A 25250-nucleotide genomic window follows, 5' to 3' on the forward strand; every position below is an offset into this window, starting at 1 on the left:
TTGGCAATGGGCCTTTTGGGCAGCCCAAAGACAGGGACCCCCTGGCCCAAGCTTTTTGGGACTTGGGGGGTACGTAGGGGAAAGTCCCCTGCAAATTTGGGGGCTCTCCCTCAAACCCCCTCCTCTCCAGGCGGCTTCCAATATACCCTATTTTGTCATTGATTTCTATAGCCCATAGGGTATAATGGGGCCATATATTCGGAAATAGCCATATATCTCCAGTATATACGGCTATTCTGAATACCGGTATTTGGAAATATATGGTTTTCCGAATATTTTGGCCCCGTATATTTCCAAATTTTTTTTTACACACTCCTAGTGTAGACCTGGAGAAGCTGATGCAAGACAGAGAAGTTTGGGGAAGAGATCCTCAAGGACTTACCATAACAGTCCTACTCCTGTTCTGCTGTTGTGGAGAGTGAGAGTCTTGAGGTTGGAGCGTGTCAGTCTGAGGAGGAGGGATGTGATCCCTTAGAAGGGACCCTTTCCTTGGGCAATGGCTCAATACCCTCTTGTACCGAAGATATCCTTAGGGAGCTGGGGGAGGTGGGCTTCTGGTAGTGATTCAATCATTAGGAATCACTGGACCTAACAGCAGTAAGACCATCTCAGGCTCATTCACTTGTTCATCTTCCAACATTATATATGCTATTAAATGCCAACAATTCCCTTCAGTTCTCTACATAGGGCAAACAGGACAAACCCTATGCCAAAGGATAAATTGACACAAATCTGACATCAGGAATTACAAAACTGAGAAACCTGTAGAACACTTTAACCTTCCAGATCATTCAATGACAGGGTTGCTGCTAAAACTTTATTTTTCATTTCCCTGACTTTCCCTGACCAACATTTGTCAATTTCCCTGACCACCATTCAGATATAACCACAAGTAAAAAATGAATAGGCAGAGCAGGCTCGCCCCCTAGGCAAACTAGGCATTTGCCTAGGGTGCCAGCAGAGCAGGGACGCCAAAATCAGCCTCTGCCCCCCAGGCAAATTCCTAGTTGGCTGCCTACTTCTGCCTACTTGATTACACCAAGATACAAATTTCAATTCACGTAAACTACAAATGCTAACAAGTAGGAACTTTCCAAAGCTGGGAAAGTTTCACTTTCTGGTTCCATAAAGTGTAATCAGCAGATCAGCAGCAAGAAAGGAGGTGGAGCTTCTGCAATCTAGAGAAGCAGACAACCCTCATTTGCAAACTTTATGCATGGAAGAAGTCAGGAGAGAGGGCGAGAGAGCTAGTACTCTGTAATCTCACGCAGGAACAAGCAATCAAGAGTCATGGGGTAAAAGGACAAGTCCTCTTGTGGATCAAAAACTGGCTAATTAATAGGAAACAGAGTGAGTACAAATGGGCAATTTTCGCAGTGGAGGTTAGTAAGCAGTGGGGTGCCGCAGGGCTCAGTACTGGGTCTGACGCTTTTTAAGTTGTTGATTAATGATTTAGAGTTGGGACTAAGCAATTAAGTGGTTAAGTTTGTGGATGACACTAAATTGTAGGACACTAAATGAGGTTCAATGCAGCCAAGTGCAAGGTAATGCACACTGGGGCCAAAAATCCTAACTATAAATACAAACTGATGCAGTGTTAACTGGAGGAGACTGACCAAGAGAGAGATCTTGGGGTCGTGGTAGAGAACTCGCTGAAAATGTCGAGACAGTGTGTGACTGCAATAAAAAAAGGTCAACGCCATGCTGGGAATTATTAGGAAGGGAACTGAAGACAAATCAACCAGTATCATAATGCCCCTGTATAAATCGATGGTGCGGCCTCATTTGGAATACTATGTACAATTCTGGCCACTGCACCTCAAAAAAGATATTATAGCATTGGAAAAAGTGCAGAAAAGGGCAACTAGAATGATTAAAGGGTTGGAACACTTTCCCTATGAAAAAAAGGTTAAAAAGCTTGGGGCTCTATAGCTTAGGGGGGGAAAGTACTTGTCTCCCTTTCTCACAATACAAGAACTTGTGGGCACTCAATGAAATTGCTGAGCAGTCGGGTTAGAATGGATAAAAGGAAGTACTTCTTCACCCACAGCAGCGCCGGCCCCAGGGTGCGTGGCGCCCCAGGCAAGCTCCCCGCCCCCCTCCCTTTGTGGCACTGCAAGGCCATGTGCCATGCTCCATCGCCCCTCCCTCAGAGCGCACCACACCGAAAACTCAACTAGCCTAGTTGGGAGCACAAAAAACGTGGTTGGAGTTTAGGAACCGATTCGGCTGTACGTAAGCTAGCGAGCCCTTGTTTCAAATACCGCTAACGTTTAACGGAGAACACCGGTGCAATGTCACGTTTTCAGTCTAAATTTAACCCGCTTCACAAGGTTATGACCATAAAAGGAAAGAGAAAAACTCCAGCGGCGAGTTAACCACAGTGAATAATTCTGAGGATGCGCAAAAGATGGAATGAAGCCCTTCCGCCCACCACCATCTCCTGCAGGCCACAGCGCCGCTCACCTTTTTCAAACTCCGGGACTTTCAAATCCCATTCCCACGTATCCACCTTTCGCAAGTGCTGGTAGACCAAGTTCGCCTTTTCTTGCGACGTCAGCACATCCTCAAGCTCGTAGTCCAGCTGTGTCTGCGCGGTCAAAAGGGCGGCCAGCCCGCCACTCGCCGCCATATTGTCTCCCTCACGTCTGTCTATGAAGTAATTCCAGAAGGCGCTCTTAGTTTACTCATTTGTCGTTTGGTTCTCAGCACATTCAAGAAAATACCCCGCCCAGTGGCGGAAATAAGAAATTTACAGCTAAATAATGTATTAATATTGCTTCATTAAAAAGATACTATTTCCATTTCAACGGTTTTCATTTTATGTAAAAAAAATTTTTTTTAAAGCGCGAGCAACCGCGTATTCGGCAAACAAACAAAACTCAATAGTAATTTGGATCCTGCCGATTCCATAGAAAGAATAGTTGATATGAGATGCCTAGTAAAAGAAATACAGGAAAGTAAAAATATTAATTCATGATAATCCAAAATATTATAATTTTATTTTTTTAAAGGAATACAGCGCCAAGGAGGGGAACAATTGTAGAGGAGAAAGTGCGGTTCCTGATGAATAGCATGATTCGGGAGGAAGAAGGTAGCAGACGCCAAAGAGGGAACGGAAGACTTCAAATTGTCGCTGACCTGAAATGTGTGAGTAAGAAGAGGATGGGGAGTGCTTCCTATGTCTGAGAAATAGATATATTCGCAGGATCCTACATGCGTATAAACATTTGTTAAAGGATGTGCTTTACTTTCTGGTAAGCCAATCACTGAGTTTAGGGCATCTGTCTTGAGTGCAGAGGTCATTCATTGGGTTTTGGCTTGCTTTGTAACACAAACGTAAAGGCAGTACTTTCTCTTCCTTTATTTGAAGTCTGGCTTTCCTCCCTCTTTAAATGTTACTTGGGAATAAGCATTACTGAACTCAGTGGGACTTACTTCCAAGTAATAACTCCAGAGAGGTAGGAGTGTTATGCAACAAAAATAAACAAGTCTTGTGGCCAGGGCTTTTTTTGTAGAAAAAGTCTACAAAGGAAGGAGCTTATTTGCATATTAGGCAACATCCTTGCCATCACCATTGTTTCACACAGGGCTTTTAATAGAAAAAGTCCAGCAGGGACTCATTTGCATATTAGACCACACCCCATGATGCCAAGCCAGCTGGATCTGTGTTCCTGTGCGTTCCTGCTCAAAAAAACCCCCTGCTTGTGGCACTCTAAAGACACACAAGATTGAGCTAGAGGTTCCTTCCTCAGATGTGTATAGTCTTTGTTATAATATTTTCCATCATAATCTCATATATAAATGTGTTCTTAGTAAGGACCCGCATACATCTAACTAAATGGGCTCTAGTTTATAAAAGTTTATGCTGGAATAAAATCTTGTTAGGCTTTCAGGCACCACAAGACCCCTGTTGAGTTTTTTCTTCCAAATAAGTATTGAGAGGACATGGTTGTGCAGGACCTTGTCCTGGAAGGTATATAGTTGGTTTTCCTTTTGCACTGAGGTGAAAAGAGGACTTTAAAGATAGAAAAAAACTGTATGATATTGATTTAGGACAGGGCTTTTTTTGACCAGGAACACACAGGAACGCAGTTCTGGCTGGCTTGGTGTCAGGGAGTGTAGCCTAATATGCAAATGAGCTCATGCTGGGCTTTTTCTACAAAAAAAGCACCCTGATTTAGGTCAAGGGTTTGCTGTGGTAACACAGGGAGTATTGTAGCAGTCTGCAAAGAGGAGGAATATCTGCTTCTGTTCAAGCTACTAGCTGGTTCTTTGTGTTTTTGAGGCAGCTACCAAAACCACTGCCCTGATTATTTTTGTACTGTGATGAACTGAAATATACAGAATGATAAGTCCCATGCTAATTTGCCACTGGCTGATGGGGACAGGGTCTTAGCAAAAGCAAAACTCCTGGTGTTTTGGACTTAAAATAACTTACAGGTCTCTCCCCCATCGCTGCCAACATATTGAGGTCTGCAGATATAATAATACAGTCCTAAGCAGAATTACATCTTCTTAAGTCTGTAGACTTCAATGAATTTAGAATGCTGTAACTCTGTTCAGGATTGCCCTATTAAGTTTACCTATATTTAATTAAAGGGCAATGAAGACGGTGAGGGGTCTAGAGACCAAGTCTTAAGAGAGGTAGGCTGAAGAAACTGGATATATTTAGGCTTGAGAGGAGATGATTGAGAGGTGATATCACCTTCGAGTACTTGAAGGGCTGTCATATAGAGGATGATGCAGAATTGTTTTATGTTGCCCCAGAAGGTCGAACCAGAACCATCGGGTTGAAATAAAATCAGAAGAGTTTCCAGCTCAACATTAGGGAGAACTTCCTGACAGAGGAAGAACTTCCTGACAGTGGAACAGGCTTCCTTGGAGGTTTTAAAGCAGAGGCTAGATGGCCATCTGACAGCAATGCTGATTCTGTGAATTAGCAAATCATGAGAAGGTCAGGAAGGGAGTGTGGGGGGAGGTATTTGTGAAGTTCCTGCATTGTGCAGAGGGTTGGACTAGATGACCTTGGAGAGCTCTTCCAACTCTATGATTCTATGAAAATGAATAAAATAGAAACATGTTATGACCTAAAATATTGTTTTCATGATTTTATTGTTGTCTGCTTTGAGGGACTCTTCAGTTAAAAACCATGCCAAAATATTATACACAACTTCAGTAAATAAGGTCTAATGGGACAGAAAAGTGATTTCTGAATTGGTTCCAGTTGCTGGTGAGAAGTGTTGTGGCAACATTTTGCAAGAGCTTATTTTATGGGTTTTTTTTTTAATTTATGTGCATTTTCTCTTTTTTCCCCTTCACTATTATTTTGGTTAGATAGGACTTCTATGTTCTTGTCTGTTGTTTAATTATTATATGTTTTAGGGAGTTATGTTATGCTTAGGGAGCTAATGTCTGGTGCAGTTTACTTCCCTGACTTCCCTTTTGTTTTTGTTTTTTTCTTCCTAGCAGTTGCTTTGATAATGCCAGAAGAGCAGTTGTGTCTGAGATTTTACTTTTATTTTATTTTAATGTATTAGTAGTTAGAATTTCTGATTATGCTCATACAAATGTTTATTTTTCACATGTCAGCTAACTTAACTGCTTTGTTAACAGTGGAATTGGTGGGGGGCAGCTCCAGATTGTAAGATTATTCTGAGGTCAGTGAAATTTACATTCCTTTCCTAAACATATTTATTTGTGAGTGAACTTCATTGATCTCAGTGGGATTTACTTGAATTAGCATGGTTGGGAGTGCAGGTGAAAAATGGACATTTTGAAGTCTGCATCAAAATTTTCTGAGAGACTGAGGTCAGTGACCAAAAGTCATCATTCTTCAAGGGAAAAAAATTCAAGAGGAGATTCTGCTGTAACTGAATTGTAATGTATAAGCAGATTGGATTCTATACATACATCTGTACAATGAGGATAACTTTTAATGCTTTTGATTAATTGAATTTGAGTCCACAGAGGCTTATTCCACAATCGGTTATGGGGCTGAATCCTATCGTTGCATGTGCAGAAAGTACTTATGCTCACAATTTTTCTCTCCTTCCCCTTCTCATATTAGCACAGGGGACAAAAGGCAGGGCTTTTTCTGAGCAGGAATGAACAGCTTCTGGCTGGCTTGGTGTCAGAGGGTGTGGCCCAATATGCAAATGCGTTCCTACTGGACTTTTCTACAAAAAGCCCTATGCGAAACATAGATGATGTCAGAGGGTGTGGCCTAATATGTAAATAAATTCCTGCTGGGCTTTTTCTTAAAAAAAAAGCCCTGGCAAAAGTTATTGCTAGTATTCACAGGACCCCTGTGAAACAAGCCCTGGAAATGGGGTGGGTAGTAGTGTTCCTTGTTGTTATCCCAGTGTCTGCATTCCTTCTTTCTTAGCGAAAGTCTCCCGAGCTGATGTGCTTCAAGACTTGAATCTTGTGTGAGAGAGGTTTAAGGTATTCTGTTGATAATGCCTGTGCTGGCTGAGCTACAGAAGCTTGTGAATACTGTGGCTAAAGTGGTCATAAATAACTACTGTAACTAAAGTGGTGGAAGAGCAATTTCTTTCAGTTCCCCTTTCTCACACCTGGTCTCCATGTGAAGTGGTTGTTTTTGTCTGCAGTCTCATGAACCAGCAGTACCTTTTCAGGGTTCAAACTGGTCTCTTGTGTGAAGGGCAAGGCATGAAGAGATTAGCCATTGTGGGTACCTTCTGCTAATTTAACTGGTTGGCCTTTAAGGTCTTTTCGTGTTTGCTCTAGCATGGTATGTGTTGCATCCTATAGAGGATTTACATAGACAGAAGGGAGATGTGATTTTTACTAGTAATCCCACTCATATAGCAGACTTGTGACTTCCTGTTCATGCTGCTCTTGGAAGCCCTTTGTCTTCCAGAAATAACATATATGAGGACAGGAGGCATTTGGGACTGCAGCAGAAGCGGCCAGGCAAGAAAGTTGTGCTTTTATTTTTGGCACGATCCAAGCCTTTGTGGCTGCCCCCTCAATATTTGTCTTGCATTTAGGTAAGTTGGTGAAGAACTAATTTACAGTTTTTTCATTGTTCTGTATTTTAGATGTTTGAATCAAACAAAGAGGTGAATGGACCAGTCACGCTGTCCTCTAAACTTCCCAGAAGCTGATACTACAAAGGCTGTCCTCCCAGGAGGAACAATAGATTCAGAAAGCGTCTTTTTAAAGAATTCTGTGGGTGATTTTTAAAAATAACGCATAGAATTAAAATCTTTGCATTTATTTGTCTATTAAATCCATATTTTTGAGAAGAGTATTTTATGTTTATGGCCTCACCTTGTTTTTACATGGCATCTAGGAATTTTTGTCATTCAGACCAAGGAAGTAAAAAAAGTAACAAACATATACATTGGAAAATATTGGAATGCTATTAAATTTTTAAGAAATATTTTTGAATGCTTTGGGGTTGTCATGTCTGAAGATGGCCTGCTGGAAGAGGACATCTGGGAGTACAAATCTATTAGAAAGCGAAAGTCACCATGCCAAACTTCAGAAGTCACCTCCACAAAAACACAGGAATCAAATGGTGGAAAGAGTACGTCACAAAGTAATGGCTGCAGAAGTAAGAGGAAAACATCAGAAGGAAAAGACAAGCCTAATAAAACAAAGCAAAGGGACATTCAGACATCCTTAGAGCAAGAGCAGAATGTTGGTGTTTTCAACCATGATGTACAGTCCCCCAAAAGAATATCATCTTCAGCAAAACCTAAGAGAAACTGTAAGAAGCAAAGTCCAATAAATGCACGTCCAGTGTATGATGGATACTGCCCAAGTTGCCAGATGCCTTTCTCTTTGCTGTTGGTCCAGACGCCTCAGTGGCATGTTACTGAATGCCTGGACAGTGCAGGGACTGCTGAAAAAGGTACAGTCATGGGAAAGAAAATGCTTCTCCAGTATGCTTTTTACAAGCTCTATTCCTATGTCTTTGAGCAGCTTGACTCTCAAGAGATTTAGGAGATGAAATAGTTTCAGTGCCATGAAGAGAGTACGTCTGTGCATAATTTAAAGCCCAGGAGCAAAGCCAATGAAAACATCAACCTTACTCTTTACTGAAAAATAACTTCTATAATATTAGATCAGGTTTTAAATTGGAATCACAACTCTAATCTAAGCATTACCTGATAAAGTAAAAACACGTATCAAAGTTTTGGAGAAGAGTCTGGCTGTTGTAGAGTATACCTGGCTCCCTTTTAAATGCCAGAACATCTATGTGTGTGCATGTGAGAGAGGCACTTGAGGCTGGATGTATAACAGAGCAACTTGGTGTAATGTTGGTGGGATTTCTTAAGTGGTCAGTTCACACTTCTTATTAAATCTTGAATTTATTTATTTATTATTTATTTATTTATTTATTACATTTGATTTATATCCCGCCCTCTCCGCAAGCGGACTCAGGGCGGCTCACAGTATCTACACAATTAAACCAGTACAATATATAAAACCATAATTTAACATTTTCAGTTTAAAAAACATATTACAATTAAAATTATTAAAACCATTTTAGAGTGCTGAATCCCTACATTATAGCAGCATTAGAATTCCAAACAGTGATCACCGGCGTTCTGTGTGATGTCCGGTGGCAGCCATCTTCGTCAAGCATCGAAGGCCTGCTTGAACAATAACTCCTAGAAAGCACAGATAATGAGGAAAAAGCAGTTAACAGAGAAGACAGGTAAAATACTGGAATAGAATCAGAGTTGGAAGAGACCTCCAGGGCCATCTAGTCCAATGCAGGAAATTCACAAATACCTCTGCCCCACACACACCCAGTTAACCCTGCTCCATACCCAGATGGCAGACAACAAAAGCACCCCTCCAGGATCCCTGGAGAAAATTGCTTTGTGACCCCAATGAATGAAAATATCTCCCACCCCCAAAATCTTGCAAGTTAACTCTATAAATACAAATAAATTAAATCTCCAGAAATTCCCAACATGTTTAGTCAACAGGCTTCATCAAGGGAATCTGTTGGTCCTGCAGTAAGACCTTTTACTCTTTCTGAAGAATTACTGCAAGACAAACAGTTCCTTGACTAAGCCTATTGACAAAACGCATAGGGAATATTTTTAGATTTAATTAAGTAATAAAAATAATTTAACCTGATTCCGCGCCATCAGCCTGGGCCTTTTTTAAATCTCCTGTGACTAGTGTGGGTTTTTATTTTTTTGTTAAGACACAAAGGGGGACAACTAGTATTGATCTACCTTGTCTCCTTTGATAGCTTAGTCACACAATCAGATGAGCCCAGGATTCTATTCCATTCTTAGCTCTTTTGATGGCCATATCTCTGTCCTTCCTTCCTGCAGTATAACTAGGATCTATTTTTCCCCCACCCAGCTTTGCCCTAGTTATTCTATCCTTTCATAACAGGCATTGGCATCTGTCTGTTTGCCTTCCAGGGCAATTGGTGGTACACTCTATGAAACAGGATGGTGGACTAGATGGCCCACCTGTGATCCAGCAGGGCTCTTCTTATGTTCTCAAAGTAGGTGTTCATGAATATTATTGATTGAAATCTGGAGCTTCCTCACAGATTTCCTAAGCAAAGCTTTTTAGAACCAAGTTGTCTGAATCTCTTTGTTCTTAATTCCGTAGGTAATTTGTATTGATTTCAGAAATAAAGTATTATTCTAGAAATGCTTCTTTTCCACCACTGAAACTTTTATTTGTTTTTTTTAGAGTGCCCTGATGGTCTTCTGTGTACTTCAACCATACCTTCTCATTACAAAAGTTATAGTCATTTTCTACTTGCTTCGAACAGAGCAGGGGATCATCTTGTGGAATTCTCATCATCCAACTTAGAAAACAATCTCTTTGGTCCTGGTGCTTCTCAGTTCATTAACTGTAGCAGTACCACTGAAAATGGGGCACTGATGGATTTGAACAGGAACTCAGGGAAGCCTCCAAATTGTTGTGTTCTGTTAGAGCAGAGTTCATTAAATACAAATTCTGGGGGTGTTGCTGAGATAAAGACTTCCTCTTTGGAAAACATTCAAGGTACCCATCAGCACAGAATACAGGTCACATGTGGTACAAAGCAGGTTGCAAATCTTGGCCCTTTGTCTCAAAAAACCAAAAACAGTCACGGTCAGGAAAGTCAATATAACTCACTTCAATTAAACACTCTACTCTCAGAAGCTGGCTTCAGTGACTGTGATATTTCTTATTCTCCTCTGAATACAGATGAAGAAAAATCTACAGAAGGGGAAGAGGAGGAAGAGGAAGAAACAAGGGTTAAAAATCTCAGGCAAAGATTGTTTGCTGCCAAAAGCCCAGAAGACAAGAGTGGAAAAACTGGAAGTTGTACATTTAATAAAACAACTGGTACTTCACAGCAGTGTAACAGTGTTGAAGTAATGATCAATGGCTGTTGTGAAACTTCAAAGCTGCTTTCACAAGCTAGCATTTCCAGAAGGATTTTAAATTCAACAAATGTTCTTGACCTGGTGAAACACACTACAGAAGAATTTATTCCTCCTATTGATTACAGCAGGAGTGGGGAGGAGTTTGAGGGCCTTAAACTGAGTTCTTCCATACTCAGTCCAGGTGAATGTGAGTGGAGCAACTCCGATTCAAAAGACAAGACAGACTCTGCTGTTAAAAACAAGCAGCTGCCATTGAAATTCACAGAAGAGTTTCAGCACTGCCAAGCTGGCTCTTTAGAGAACTCCTGCAGTATAGCTAAAACTATCCCTGACACGTGTGGAAATACACTGTCTCATAACAATTCATATTCAATCATAGAAAAAGAAGGAAGGCTTAATAATACTGTAGCGATGCCTGTTTTTCCAAGTACTGTTTCTCAAGCATTGCTACATGTTTCTGCTGCAAAACTTAAAGTTCAAGCTGCTCCTGCCAAGGAACTTAAACAAATGGACATTGGTGTTTTCTTTGGGTTGCAACCGAAAGCAAAAGTGGAGAGTAACCAAAAAAAAAATCTTTTTGAGAAAACACAGATGTTGAGTCCACCCACTGCTGCAGGAAAGAGGTCCAAATCTAGAAAGAGGAAAGCTGATGGCTCATTGAGAGACTCGGATGTGGTTACGGAAAGCTCAAGACAAACTGCCACCTCTGCAAAGCCAGCATTTGGTGGACAGAGACATTGGCAAAAAAAATTTAGAGAGTCATGGACTTGTGCTGGTGAAACAAGAAAAAAACAGTGCCCTTTCTATAAGAAAATACCAGGTAGTATGTTCTGTTTCTCGAACTATTCTTATTGTGTTACTGTTTTCCCATTGATTGTAAAAACCATATTCCATGGCTGTAGCCAACAGTGGGGCTTTAGAGGCTCCACCCCTTATCAGTTTGGGATGAGCTCCAGCACTGGCCAGCGAGTCAGCTCTCTTGAGACCTGACTAAGCGGTTGGTTACTCCAGAGCAGCCCCATTGAGCTTAATATGGGGTTGCTGAGAGAAGCCAGCCTGAAATCCATCCTGACCAGACAGAAAGCATTTTCCTTTCCTTTTTTAAAGGTTATAAAGTATTTACTAAAAATAAAGCCACATTAAGCCGGGAGTCCTGGCCAGGCATGGCTGCTGGCACGCGCATGGAAAAGCTGAGGAGAAAACAAAACACTGGCTCCTGAGCGAGAGCATGCGGGGGAAAGAACAGTGCTCACCCTTTCTTTCCAGGTTCAGAAGAACTACTCCTGGATGGTTTAAGAGGACTGGGCTGGCCTTTCCTTGGTAACTGTGGTAAGGGGAGCAGGGCAGGGGCAGTGAAAGCGGCCATATTCTCTTCTTACGGTTTGCACAATGTCTGTACTGCAGTTTTTCTACCCATGCCCCAGTTCTTCTGAATTAATTGCAGGAAGAAAACCTGTATAATTTGTTATCCACAATATGCATGAAAATGAATTCTATTTTTTAATGATGCATCAGTATGCAAAACAAATCTAATTATACAGAGAAATATAAAACTGTTATACAAAATTGTTTTATTTACTGGAATAATAAGTCTTAGAAGGTTTTTTTTAAAATAACAAAAACTTCTTTAAAATACTCACCAAATTAAGTAGTATTAAAATTGTGTTTGCAAATTAGACACTTTTTTCTAACATGTACTGTTTCTTATTTAATACTAAATCTTATTAAGTTGCTACATTAGTGTCAGTAGTTTTTTCCTGTAGTTCATGTTTTATTTGCCATTTGAATATGCAGTTTGCTTTATTTTGTTTGTGAAACTGACAGTGCCATCATAACCAGATCTATTCAGAATCCATCTTGGATCTAGTCAATGGGAATGATTGTCCCCAAATAAAGAAGGCAGGTGTTCAACTGGAGAAGTTTTTATTAAAATGAAAATAAACAAAACTGCATACACTGACGTAAACACACAAAAGAACCAACACAAAAGCAGGGAGGAAGGGGAGAGATTTTTAGGGAAGGGCAATAATTACCAATCTTGAAGAGGTCTGCAGAAGCAGCAGTCGAAGAGCAAAAATGGTCATTGTTTCAGGAAATGAAAGAGTAGACTCACAGGGAAGTGGGGTTATGAGGAAGGATCCAAAGCACTGTGTGTGCGCGCACTCACACACAGCTGGATCAGCAGGGCGGTCCAGTTATAGAGCAAAATGTACCCTTCAGCAAGAAGGATGTGCTTACCAGAAAACAATGTTAATGGTTTTACTGGAGGTAACCAAAAGGTATGAGAGGCTTGATGGTTCTACAAGCAGCAGAGGGGAAGAACAATCAGAAGGTGAAAAGATTTAAGTGTTGATTAATTGCCTCTGATCAGGAGGTAAGGGCTTGACTTAAACAATGATGAATGCATTAGTGTGTTTAATTTATATATTTCATTTTTAAGGATTTTAAAAAATTTGAAACTTTATATTATTTTGTGAGAAAATTATGAAAAAAAACACCAACAGGGTTTCTGGAAAACTGAGAAACAAGAAAAAACTGGAAACAGTAGGGAAGTGATACTTGTGCATGTTTGATTCTTCTTGTTAGTCTTACATAAAATGCACAGATACAATTTGCTCCTGTAGTTTACTTTTACACTTTGCATTGCTTAGCCTAGTTTGGAAATGTTCCTTAAAACGATGCTCGGTACTTATTGGACCGGGGTGATCCAGTTTCAAATGCATACCTTTGTCATGAAGGTCATTGGCTGAATTTAAGTCAGTCACGTTCTCTCAGTTCAACTTACCTCCTAGGGTAGTGGCAAGGATAAAATGGAGGCAGAACATTGCATGGAAGAAGAGTGGGTCAATACAGTAGAATTGAAGGGGTTTTTTTTAAGATTGTAGCATTTATATGAGCTAACTAAATTCTATTAATTTATTATAGGAACAGGTTTTGTAGTAGATGCATTCCAGTATGGAGAAATTGAAGGATGCACAGGCTATTTCCTTACACATTTTCATTCTGATCATTATGGTGGCCTTACAAAAAAGTTTACATTCCCAATATACTGCAATAAGGTATGTTTTTTGTAAGTTTCACGTAGATGTACCCTGTAACCTTTATACTGACTTTATACTGAACATGGCTGCATTAAGGCAGCACATTTGACCGTCTTTAAGCTAGGACGTTCCTGATCTTGGCTTGCTGCTGGACTCATGAAGGCTTCTCACTCCACCACTTCACCTTTTGCACAGAGAACTCTGGTTAGAAATTAATTCCTGTTGCCCATGCCATACAAATTCACTCATGTAAAGTCATTTTGCTCCTACAAACTTGATTCTCTCTGGTTTAGAATCTTGGGGGAGAAGGGAAATTCTGGTTAACTCAGACAGCTGCATTTATATATCGCAGGTAAACTAAGTTAGTTTGTGGGTATGAGTAGGGAGGAGCAGAGGAAGGAGGTGCTCATGTGTGCCAAGCAATAAACAGGTCTATTCATATCCCAGCTTAACATCTGTTAAAAGTGATGTCTGTGTAGCCTGAGCTGATACACAACTGGAGTTCTCTCTACGACTGTTGTTGTGATTGCCTGCCAATGCACACAATATTGTCAGCATGCAAGCCTCGGCTTCTGTGAATAAAAGGCAGGGGGAGGGGGCAGTGCCCATTCCAGGGATGTTTTGGCCTTTGAGGGAGGACTCAGTGAGGCCAACCTAGCCAACATCCACCTAGACAAGGTGTACAAGACTGCACAACAATAGGTATACTGGGAAGGGCTTTTACTGAAGTCAAATAAGTTTCTAGAAATTGAAAAATGTTTACCAGTCCTTCTGCAGCAAAGACTTAGCTTTTACTGAGGCTTCTAAGGCTTTGTCAAATGCAGAGGGTTCCCTGGGTTCAGAGGAGCCCAGAGTTTCTTAACCATTGCAGGTGGTCTGTTTATAATCAAAATTTGGTATAAGATTTTCTTTTGGAAAATAAGTAATATATATTCCCCCTCTGCAGAGACCTGCTTGAGACAGGTCACATGATGATGAAAAGAATGTATTTTTTATGGATAAATGTGGCTCTGAATTTTTATACTGGCTCCTAGATCTGAAGAAAATATATCAAGGTTTCTAAATTCACTTTTTTTTTCAAATACATTTGAAAGGATGGTATGTAAAATGTTATAGCTGTTCCTTTAGAAATATGTTCAGTTGCAATGAAGAAAAGTCCCCATGTAAACTGCACCTGTAGAGGTTTCCTGTTTCTGGCTTTGCCATCTACTGTAGGGCTTCCGCATTCTAACTAATAGTTGAATTCTGAAAGGTATAGGTTGAAAATTAGGGGGGGGGGGTGTTTCCAATCCCTTTGAATATTAGGTGGTTTAAACGACACATTACATTTTTTAATGAATTGGGTCCGGGTTCCTTTGACCCAGCTTACTTTACCAATTTGGCCCAGGACCACAGCATGAGGGGAAGAGGGGTTCCTGCCTCCCTGCTGTTTTTCCAAGCTGAAGTAACCCCAGAGGGTAGAGTCATTTGCCCCATTTTGGAGCTGTATGTGCAAGGCATACGGTATGTATTCCTCCCTGGGGTCATTTCAGCTCAGGCAAATGTTTCAGGAAAAGGCAGGAGCCCCTCTGCCGGTCATGGCATGATCCTGAGCCAAATCAGACCCCTGCCATTTTCTGCAGCTGCTGTGTGGAAAACCAGCTGGAACTAGAAATGTAAGGTGCAGTTTGGCTCTTAAATTTTTTTTGCATCAGATAAAATTGTGGGTAATTGACAAAATGGGGGATATTGTTGGCTGAACATTCTTGGTTTTTCAGGTAACTGGAAACCTGGTGAAGAGCAAGCTTCATGTACAAGAACAGTATGTCCACATCTTGCCAATGGATACAGAATGCATAGTAAACGGTATCAGAGTGGTGTTGCTTGATGCTAACCAGTACGTATCTTTGGCAAAACCAGTATCACTGTTTAACAGTTAAAATAATATATTTTAACTAAAAATGTATATTGAATATATGGATTCTAATACATGGATTCCAGCTCAAAATGCCTTTCTTCTCTTTCTCTACCCTTTCGCTCCCTGGCAGTTGTCCTGGTGCTGCAATGATCCTGTTTTCCCTTCCAAATGGGACAGTTGTATTGCACACGGGAGACTTCAGAGCAAGTCCTTCTATGGAACGTTATCCTTTTCTGATTGGCCAGAAAGTTCACAGTCTGTATTTGGATACTACGTAAGTTACATTCTCTAATGGAATGTGCTTAATTTAGTCTGTATTGTGTCCCAGAACTATTTTTCTGTAGATTCAGTTACAGTTGCACCATGCAGAGATACTTGTGAATTTGATCTCATTCTCTTTCTGGTGCTAAAGACGATATGGAGGCCTAGATTAGTCATGGGGCAGATTATGTTGCCTCTTTCCAATAACAGAAGGTATAGTGGTTTTATGCGTTGCCTCTTCCACTTGTCCTAACACAAGTAACAGTTGCAAGGGCCATAGCAGACTCTGTTCTGTATCGTACTGCTCTCCCACATAGAAGAAGAAGATATGGATTTATATCCCGCCCTTTACTCTGAATCTCAAAGTCTCAGAGCGGTCACAATCTCCTTTACCTTCTGCCCCCCCCCTCCCACAACAGACACCCTGTGAGGTAGGTGGGGTTGAGAGAGCTCTTACAGCAGCTGCCCTTTCAAAGAAAACTCCTACAAAAGCTATGGCTGACCCAAGGCCATTCCAGTAGGTGCAAGTGGAGGAGTGGGGAATCAAACCCGGTTCTCCCAGATAAGAGCCCGCACACTTAAACACTACAACAAACTGGCTGTTATAGGACTGCAACTTACTCACATGATCTTTTGTGGCATTTTTAACCAGTATTGGACACTTTGGGGTTCCTGGAATGGAGTTCCTCAGCTCTTGAGGACACTTCTGGCATTTCTGTACCCTGACCAATATCTGTACACTATTCCTATGCATTCCATTGGTACTTCTTACATCTTTGGTACCTGCATCCATCTGCTTCCTTCCACTTTGTTTGACTAAGCTTATGCCCCTACCTGACTCATTACACCATGTTTTGCTAATGTGGGCAACAATGATATTAAATGTATTACATTATTGTGACAGATTTTGCTTAGGTGTTACGTATTACGTAAACACACAACCCACCCACCCGGCCGCATAAAAGTTGCGACCTCTATGAAAGGAATGCCATCATTATAAATTTTAACAAGTAACGTTATAGGATGTCAAGCACACATTTTTGAAAGCAAACATAACATTCTCAAACAATAATAATAAAGAAGCAGTTAAAAGTGGTATTCCTTACAGTGATCACTGCAGTGTTATTTACAGTGAGATAAAAAAAAAACCCATAACAAGCCTCATCCTACGCAGCCAGTTTTCTGCACTGGTTGAAGTGTTGTATTAGGACCTGTGAAACGAAGGTTCAGATTCCTGCTGTGTTATGAAACTGGTTGGGTGACAATCTCTCTCTCAGCTTGATCTATGTTACTGGGTTGCTGATTGGGCTGAAAAAGGAGGAGCATATTCACCACTGTCATCTCCCTGGAGGAAAGGTGACATAAAAATGTGTAAACAGACAGATAGAAAGATTGCCAGGATTAGTTGTGACAATTCCAGTAAAGGCTAACCCAACGTTAGTCAAGTAAGGCAGCACTGACTGGCCCCAAACCTGAAAGGATGCATCTGCCTCCATAGCATCTTTGGAGATGAAACAACAGGACTGCAAGAGAATTGTTTCTTCTTATGCTTCCACCTTTTTTAGCAATATACACTGCTAGCTGTAGCTCAGACACATGCATGGCACTGTTAGGAAAGACTTTTCTCCACTGAGACCCTGGAGATCTCCAGGAGAGGAGTCAGTGATGAGCTAAATAGAACAATGGTCTGATGTTGTAAGACGGTTGTTATGTCCAGCATATGGCAGTGCAATGGAGATTTAGAACACTGTTAAGGGGCACTCGCCTTTGGTTACATCTTTGCTTTACTATTGCTCTGTTTATATATATATATATATATATATATATATATATATATATATATATATATATGTGTGTGTGTGTGTGTGTGTGTGTGTGTGTGTGTGTGTATATATATATATGCCTTGTTTAGGCCATTATATAAAGCAATATTTTCTCTGGAAACATTCAATATATCTTCTTTTTCCATTTCTTAGATATTGTAGTCCTGAATATACTTTTCCTTCCCAGCAAGAAGTTATTCAGTTTGTTGTCAATACTGCCTTTGAGACAGTGACTTTAACTCCCCGGACTTTGGTTGTTTGCGGCACATATTCTGTTGGAAAAGAAAAAGTCTTTCTAGGTATGTGTGTGACTGTATAATGGAGGCAAAAAGATCCTGTGTTAATGACAGTTTAAGATAGGGCTTACCGCTATGTAAGTGTGGGCACAATCGTAGTCTATGTTAATAGGAATCACATTTTGTGTTTCATCAGGCAAAACATTTGAAGCTCTCTTTTGAAATGTCTCCTTGTAACATTTTTCTTTTTAGGATTAAAGTATTTCTGAAAAAGTGATTTAAACTAAAGCACACTGGCCACCTTGGTATAGAGCATGAACTAGAGTGTGATTTGAACTGAACACTGAGTACTGCCCGTTTTTAGTAATGCTACAATTTTAAAGCATTAAAACTGTCTTAATAGTCTTGTAAATGTAAGGCATTTAAAAAACTTTTAACCTCAACCTCTTGGTATGCACATTACACTTCCAATTGCAATGTAATTTATTTCCATGCCAAGCTGCAACTAGCTGAGATATCCACATCAACTATTCCTGAACATTGTTCCCTAAATAAATCTTTTAGCCACTTTATTTCAATTGAAACCTTTTTATGCCTTATATTTATCGCTGCACTTTTATTGAACTTTTAGCTGCATGGCTTTTAATCACACAGGCAGATAAAGCTTTAATAGTTTTTTTTTTAAAAAAATTAGTCTGCACTGTTTTCTAATAGGAACACAATGCAAGGGGTTTTTAAACTGCACTGGCTTCCAGTATAGTACCAGATCAGGTTCAAGATCCTGGTATTGACCTTTAAGGCCCTTAACAGCCAAGGACCTACTTAATATTTGGGACCACTTCTCCTGGTATACCACCAAGAGAGCCTTGTGCTCTGGTGATCAACATCTGTTGGTGGTCCTCGGCCTAAGAGAGATCCAGCTGTCCTCAGCTAGGGCTAGGGCCTTCTCTGCCCTGGCCCCAACCTGGTGGAACTCTCTGCCAAGTTCCATCCAGGCCCTGTGAGATTTATTACCATTCTACAGAGCATGTAAGACAGAGATGTTCCTCCAGGCATTCAGTTGAGGACAGCACCGGCTTCATCTTGGCACTCACACTTCTGCTTTACCCCTTCTGTGTGATAGTGGCATCTTCAGAATTTGATGCCATCTTGTTTTTCTTAGGGGTTTGTATAGTTTTTAATGCTATTTATTCTGTTTTTATCTGTTATAACTTTACATTGCTGTGAACTGCCCTGAGCCCAGTTTTGGGAAGGATTAGCAAAAATTAAATATAAATAAATAAAGTACTAGTTGGCAGCTTTTGAATGAAATGTCAGTTTGCTTCCTTAAATTGCAATTTATTATCATGATTGCTGTTCTCTCCCCCAGAAAAAGACTTAAGGTAGTAAAAGTAATTCTGAAGCCTTTACTGTTACAGTCTTGAGGAATCAGACCTTGCTAATGTTTATCACAGTTTTTCCTGAACATCTCCATATGGGGAAAATGGATGGGTGGAATGACATCAGATGAGAGAAACTGAGATGATTTTCAAATGAGAGAAACCTTACTTCCAGCTCTACATAGTGTAATTTCCTGTGACTTCTTTCTTTCTAAAACTCCTCTGCTGGATTGGCTTGTTTTACAGATTGTAGTTTGCCATGTCAGAGGCCAGCAGAGACTCACAAAAATTCAGGAGGGTACTCCAGGACAATAAATTCAAGCCTTATTTTCTTTCCCTTGTTTCTTTTTTCATCATGTCTTAATTTTTCTCCACTGTGAATTTTGTAGCTATTGCTGAAGTTCTGGGCTCAAAAGTGAGCATGTCCCAAGAGAAATACAAAACTCTGCAGTGTTTGGAATCAGCAAAAATAAATTCTCTCATCACCCTGGATTGGACCAGTACTTTGCTTCATCTTCTACCTATGATGCAGATTAATTTTAAGGTAAATTTAAAATCTGTCGCTTGTAATTATATGGTTAATCTTTGATTGATTGGGGAGAAAGAGACAGAAGCATGTCAGCTTTATATTATTCTTTCTAACATCAAATTGAGTTAGCTCTTTTTAAAATAACCCCTATCTTTTTCAGCACAAGGAGATAATAGCAAATACAATTTGCAAGACGTGTAATATCTCTTTTAATGCAGCTTCTTGAAACAAGACAAGATGACCTGTAGGTCTTTTTTGAAGTAACTTTTATGTAGAGATCGTATTCCCTCTCCTATTAACTTCTGAGATGATGAGATGACTTTCTCTTTTTTCTACCTTTCAAAACCTTAGATTTGATACAGTTATATTGGAAATTTATAATGAACCAGATAACAGACTTTAATTAGATAATATATTTCACAGTATAAAAATTTCATAACTTTGGAATGTATATATCAGCTAACTTAAAGAAACTGGATGGATGCTTTCTCTTTTTTGTTGTTGTCTCCTCTTCCAGTAATTAGTTTTTAAAAATAATTTTGATGCAGTCTTTGACATGTCTACTTGGTATTTGTCTTCTCTCTGAAGTTCTTTCAGTCTTCAAGTTTATATCATTCTTCCAGCTCATCTTGGTGAACATGCTGTTGATCTTATTTATTACATCTTGTTCTTTGCTGGATCTCTTAGCTACCATTTTCCTATACTGGATCACTTTTTAATTGCTTTTATACTTTTTTCTGTCTTCCTGTCCTCTTGTTAAGACTCTTTTGTGTTCATCCACTGAAATTAGGTATTCTGTTTCTTCTCTTATTGCTTGTCTCTTAGTCCCTGTTTGGTTTCATTCTTTGTGTATCTGCAACATATAATGTCCATTCTGTTTCAAGGTACTAAACTGGCCACTCTGTGTATAATGGAATTAATGTTCTCATATTTGATATAATTCTTGTGGGTCTTCAAGAGGTTTGAAATCAGTAAGAGAAATTTTGTTCATGTACAGAACAAATGTGAAACTTTATACTTTGGTCAACATTGCTTTTTCTTATTAATTTCCACGTTTGGTTTCTTGTGCTTCCCTACAGACACAAGAAAGTCTCCCTAAGGTCTCTTGAAGTTGTGCCACCATTTCCAGCCAATGCTCGAAAGCAGTATTGGTGGAAAAGCCTCAGCTGATGATCTGGACATAGTTAGATACCCATAAATTTTGCATCAGACATTTATTTCCATTTTATGCAAGCAGAAATCTCTAGTTCTACTGATTATGCAAATGCATTAATAAAAAGGACGCTGCAGTTGTTGGGCTTTGGTGCATTCTGTGTTCATTACATGGAGAATAAAACCATATGTCAGTTTGCCATTTATCTTTGCTGTCTTTGCAAAGTCGGTGGGTCTTGCTTTCCTAATAACTAACTATAACTTTCTGTTGTCAGGGTTTACAGAACCACTTGAACAAATTCTCTGAGAATTTTGACCACATTTTGGCCTTTAAACCGACTGGGTGGACGTATTCAGATAGATGCTGCTCTTTCAGTGAGATCCAACCTCAGACCAGAGGAAAGATCACTATATATGGTACTGTGATTTTAAATTATTTAATATGTTTAGCTTTTCTCACTTACTGTTTTCTGCCATCTGTTGATGTCCTATGATCTAAAACTTGTCCTACCATAACCAGCACCAGATCCGTTTTAATACAGAGTTCTGAAAACACTGAAATGTAGCAGTGGAGTGTGAAGTGCAACTGATCGCTGACTTGCAGCCCTTCGCTTAAAAACAAATACCCAAATGTGATCTATAAACTGGATACTAATAAGCCCATGTCAGTTTCATGAAACTTGATAGAAAGTATAATTGAGAACAGATTAAGTTAAAACCCCAGATTGGCTAAAACATAGCTAAACATTACCAATAGGAACATTCATCATAGATTTATAAAGAAGAATGTTGCTCTGCTTAGTATAAATCTTTTTGTCTACATTATTTTGCTGTAATACTGATAACAAACAACCCTGTAAGGTAGATCAGTATTATTTCCGTATTACAAATACTGGGCTGAAGCTGTATGCCCATGATTCCCTGGTGAGATATGAATCAGGCACTACTTAACCACAGCTCAGTCTCTTAGCACTATACTACACCAGCTTTTACTGTTCTGCTCTAAGGTTCATTATAGAGTTATGGTTATGAAAAAATAACATGCTATGGTTATGGGGAAATACATGTTATTAGGCATTTCCCAAAATGTGGCATTTTTCAAAGGCTGATCAGATAAGTTGATAAATATAGTGTTGACAGGACTCCCCCCCCCACAAAGGCTTTGAGGCTTTACTGAGTAGTTGCTGCATAAACAGAATTTTTTCTTGGATTAGCAAGACTAGTGGGGTGTCTATCCTGCAACTTGCCCCATAGTTTTTAGAAGAAAAAAAATATACACACACATACACTGAAGTGAACAATCAATTGTAGCTCTTATTGCTGAATTTGTATGCCAATTGAAGCACATTGACAGGAGTGGGGAGGGCTGTATTTTATTTAGATTCTTAGTTAAGTATTCCCAAATAGATCTTTCTTTGGAAGTTTTAGCAAAATCCATTGTACCTCACTTTCAGATCGCATGCAGACTGAGAGGAAGCTTTTACAAAAATATTTCTGTAGTTTTCCTGTACTGAATTGGTGGATATTGTTAAACCTTGTAACAGAGAAAGCCATTCTGGGGCTTGACTTTTTAACAGAGCATTTGCTTGCGCTGAAGATAGATTGATGAATGTTTAATAATACTCTGAGGATTTCAGCATGACAATGAGAAATCAAAATATTGTTTTCAATCTTTATTTGCAATACAATTTATATCATATCTTTCTTTTTTAGAAGAAAAGCAGTAATATTTTCCACAAAGCACATAATCTAAATGTCTTTTGTACTGTTTTGTTGGCAGGTATCCCTTACAGTGAACACAGCAGTTTCCTGGAAATGAAGCGATTTGTCCAGTGGCTGAAGCCTCACAAAATTATCCCCACTGTAAATGTAGGTGATTGGAAAACCAGAAATGAAATGGAGAAGCATTTTAGAGACTGGAAAATGGGAGTTACTGGGTAGAATTAGGAAGAGGAGTGAAATTTACACTACAGCATCTTTATGCCTTATGTTCCATTTGAAATTTTCAGCCTTGGTCAGAATTATACTTTCATGCAGAAGCCAGTGGTATGAAATGGATATTCCACAGCATACATGACATTGCTTCTCCATTCTACCTTTTTATTTACCAGCAAAGGAACTATAATGACTCCCATGTAAGGCAACCCTGTATTAGTGTACAATGCAATTGAATTTGTAATGTGAGTGGCCATTCAAAGTGCGATTCTAACCCCCCCCCCCCGATAAACATGATCGTCTGCAGGAATTTGCTTCCCTATAAATATACTGGAAGGGAAAGGAAACTGCTTAGCATCATGGTAAAGAAAACAGGCATCCTGCTATGCATTCACACCTACAGATATAACAGTGAGGCCAAGAAGTGAAGATTTATTTCCTGTTCAATGTTTTCATTCCAAAAGCCATCAAAAGTTGGTTTGCAGTGGACTGCAAAGTTAACAGTCTTTGAAATTGTTTCCTCCTGAAACTTCTGATGTCTCTCCCTGGCATGTCCTTGGGCCAAGGATATATTTGTCCTTGGGTCAAGGAACTGCATGAAGATCTCAGTGAGTAATTTCCAGCCGAAGGTTATGTGATCTTATAGCAAGTTAAGTGCCCACTACCAAACATACTAGTTTTTAAGATATTGGCACACTGTCTACTACTGAAGAACCCAGAAAGATAGCTAAATGACAATGGGCTATTTTATTTTAAAGGTATGACAAGTCTGGGACAGTTTTCTGAAATTTTCCAAAATGAATGTGGAGGAATTACATGTGGGTCACAGCTCCCCAAGGGGTATTCCTAAACATACTGGATGCTCTTGAGTCAGGCTTATATTACTTGAAGGTACCCTGATCCCATGGAATGATAGGCTTGTGCACTGCTATGAAGAACAGAATAATTTTTAAATAATGTACATTAATGAGAATATCTTCTGCAGTTTTATAAAAATGTATTTCAAATTCACTGTACATTTATAGCTTATTTAAATTTTGTGTAAAAGTTCTTAATAAATTAATATATGTGCCCCCAAGGTGTTACAGCACCTTCTTTCTAGGAGTCCCTGCTACTGTTTTTCTTTAGATTCTGACACTGATCAATGCTTTAGATGTATTTTACATGCTTCAGTTTATATTACTACAATGAAATAAAGCTTTATCAAACAAGAGACAGTAATAGTGATAAGGAATGTTTTAATTGGTGGAAGCAGACAAAAACTCAAGAAGAGTCATGCACGATCAAATCAAGGATCCATTTTTGATTGGGTTGGATTTTAAGGTACCCCATCTCCCCCTAAGTGGAGAATCTTCCATTCACAGAGAACTCGATGTAGAATTTAGAGTACCTGATGTAGAATATCTCTCCTACATATAGAAGATTCCTTAGTTTTCAGAAAGGAGCATTGGTGAACCCAACAAACAGGATACGAAGAAAAGCATTTTCTGTCTTAGTTTGCTAAACTGATATTTAGAAGTGTACTACCACAGAAAATTGATTACTAAAACCTATCAATAGCTATGAAACATGCTAGCTATCATTTTTAATTTGATTAATCCTCTTTTATATCTATCTAAGCCACTATCAATGTATTCCATTTGTTAACTGTACACTGTGCGAAGAACCATTTTTTTTGGTTTGTTGTGGCTTTGCTGTCTACCATCTTCACGGAGAAAACCCAAATATTATGAGGGAGAAAATTTCTCTCTTTGTAACACACTGTTAATAATTTTGTAGGTATGATGTCCTCCCCCCTTTTTAACACTAGATAATAACTAATCAAAGGTCTGAAACAGCTCAGTCAAGATACTCTTCAATAAGGCAGTGTCTGTTCAGACTGAAAAATTGAGCATGAGAGAAAGGCAAATGCTTCATGCTTATTTGACCTTTCACACCTTATTGGGGTATTACCATGAAGAATCAGTTTTCTTTCTTTTGTGTGAGTTTCAAGAGGAATTGGCTGCCTGAGATAGAGGAGTTCATAAATGGAGTTGTCTAGACAAAAATCTTGGGAAAGTTTTGTTGGAACTGGCAAAAGTCAGTATGACCACTTGTAACTTTTCAGTACATCTTGTCTCAGAGACAGATGCCAACAGAGGTTGTCTAGTCTTCAGTGCTGGGATAGGCTGGCTATCAGCTAGAACTTCCCATTGTCTTTGGAGAATGGATCCAAATTTGACCGGAGCAGTGTGTTCCCAGGTTTCTTATGTATTATTAATATACTTGTTACTATCCTACATTTTCACCCTTATGATTCTTCCATGCAGGCCAACAGCAACTTTTCAACCTGTCATCCAATTTTCATGATTAACAGCATCCACATTCTTGCTTTAGCTTGGCCACATGCTGGTGGAAAAAAAACCCCCCTGCTATCATGATCTTAAACTTAAGATGACATTATTTATGTACATCTAAATGGAGCCTGTAAAGCAAAATGATTAATAAGGGAAATGGTTGTTGGATTATTAAACTGGAGTTGCAAGCAGATATGGAAAAACACTTATAATCAGGAGTCCTCCTTATTTTACTCTGTATGGTTTTTCCAAGGTGCTTGCCTGGTCAGTGGG

The 25250-nt window shown here is 39.5% G+C and overlaps 2 protein-coding genes across 4 annotated transcripts in view; one reads left to right on the forward strand and one right to left on the reverse strand.

Annotated features, from left to right (window-relative positions):
- The window catches only part of NHLRC2 (NHL repeat containing 2), a 52990-nt gene extending 50357 nt beyond the window's left edge, over positions 1 to 2633 (reverse strand). For both annotated transcript variants that reach the window (XM_060241608.1, XM_060241607.1), the window contains exon 1: positions 2467 to 2633. In XM_060241608.1, the coding sequence (XP_060097591.1) occupies positions 2467 to 2632 (166 nt within the window). In that variant the 5' untranslated portion in view covers position 2633. The remainder of the gene's footprint in view (positions 1 to 2466) is intronic.
- DCLRE1A (DNA cross-link repair 1A) lies at positions 1213 to 23856 on the forward strand. 2 transcript variants are annotated; one of them, XM_060241606.1, is made up of 11 exons: positions 1213 to 1350; positions 3015 to 3150; positions 7068 to 7885; positions 9703 to 11208; positions 13314 to 13447; positions 15187 to 15305; positions 15457 to 15600; positions 17564 to 17709; positions 19415 to 19569; positions 20982 to 21123; positions 22487 to 23856. In XM_060241606.1, exons 3-11 carry the CDS (start codon positions 7435 to 7437, stop codon positions 22645 to 22647), a joined length of 2958 nt encoding a protein of 985 aa, XP_060097589.1. In that variant the 5' UTR covers positions 1213 to 1350; positions 3015 to 3150; positions 7068 to 7434; the 3' UTR covers positions 22648 to 23856. The 2 variants fall into 2 exon arrangements, with proteins under 2 accessions (XP_060097589.1, XP_060097588.1); XM_060241605.1 differs by lacking the exon at positions 1213 to 1350 and adding an exon at positions 2372 to 2659.
- The last annotated feature ends 1394 nt before the right edge of the window (positions 23857 to 25250 follow it).

The sequence above is a fragment of the Heteronotia binoei genome, chromosome 6, assembly GCF_032191835.1.
Source record: "Heteronotia binoei isolate CCM8104 ecotype False Entrance Well chromosome 6, APGP_CSIRO_Hbin_v1, whole genome shotgun sequence".
NCBI lineage: Eukaryota > Metazoa > Chordata > Lepidosauria > Squamata > Gekkonidae > Heteronotia > Heteronotia binoei.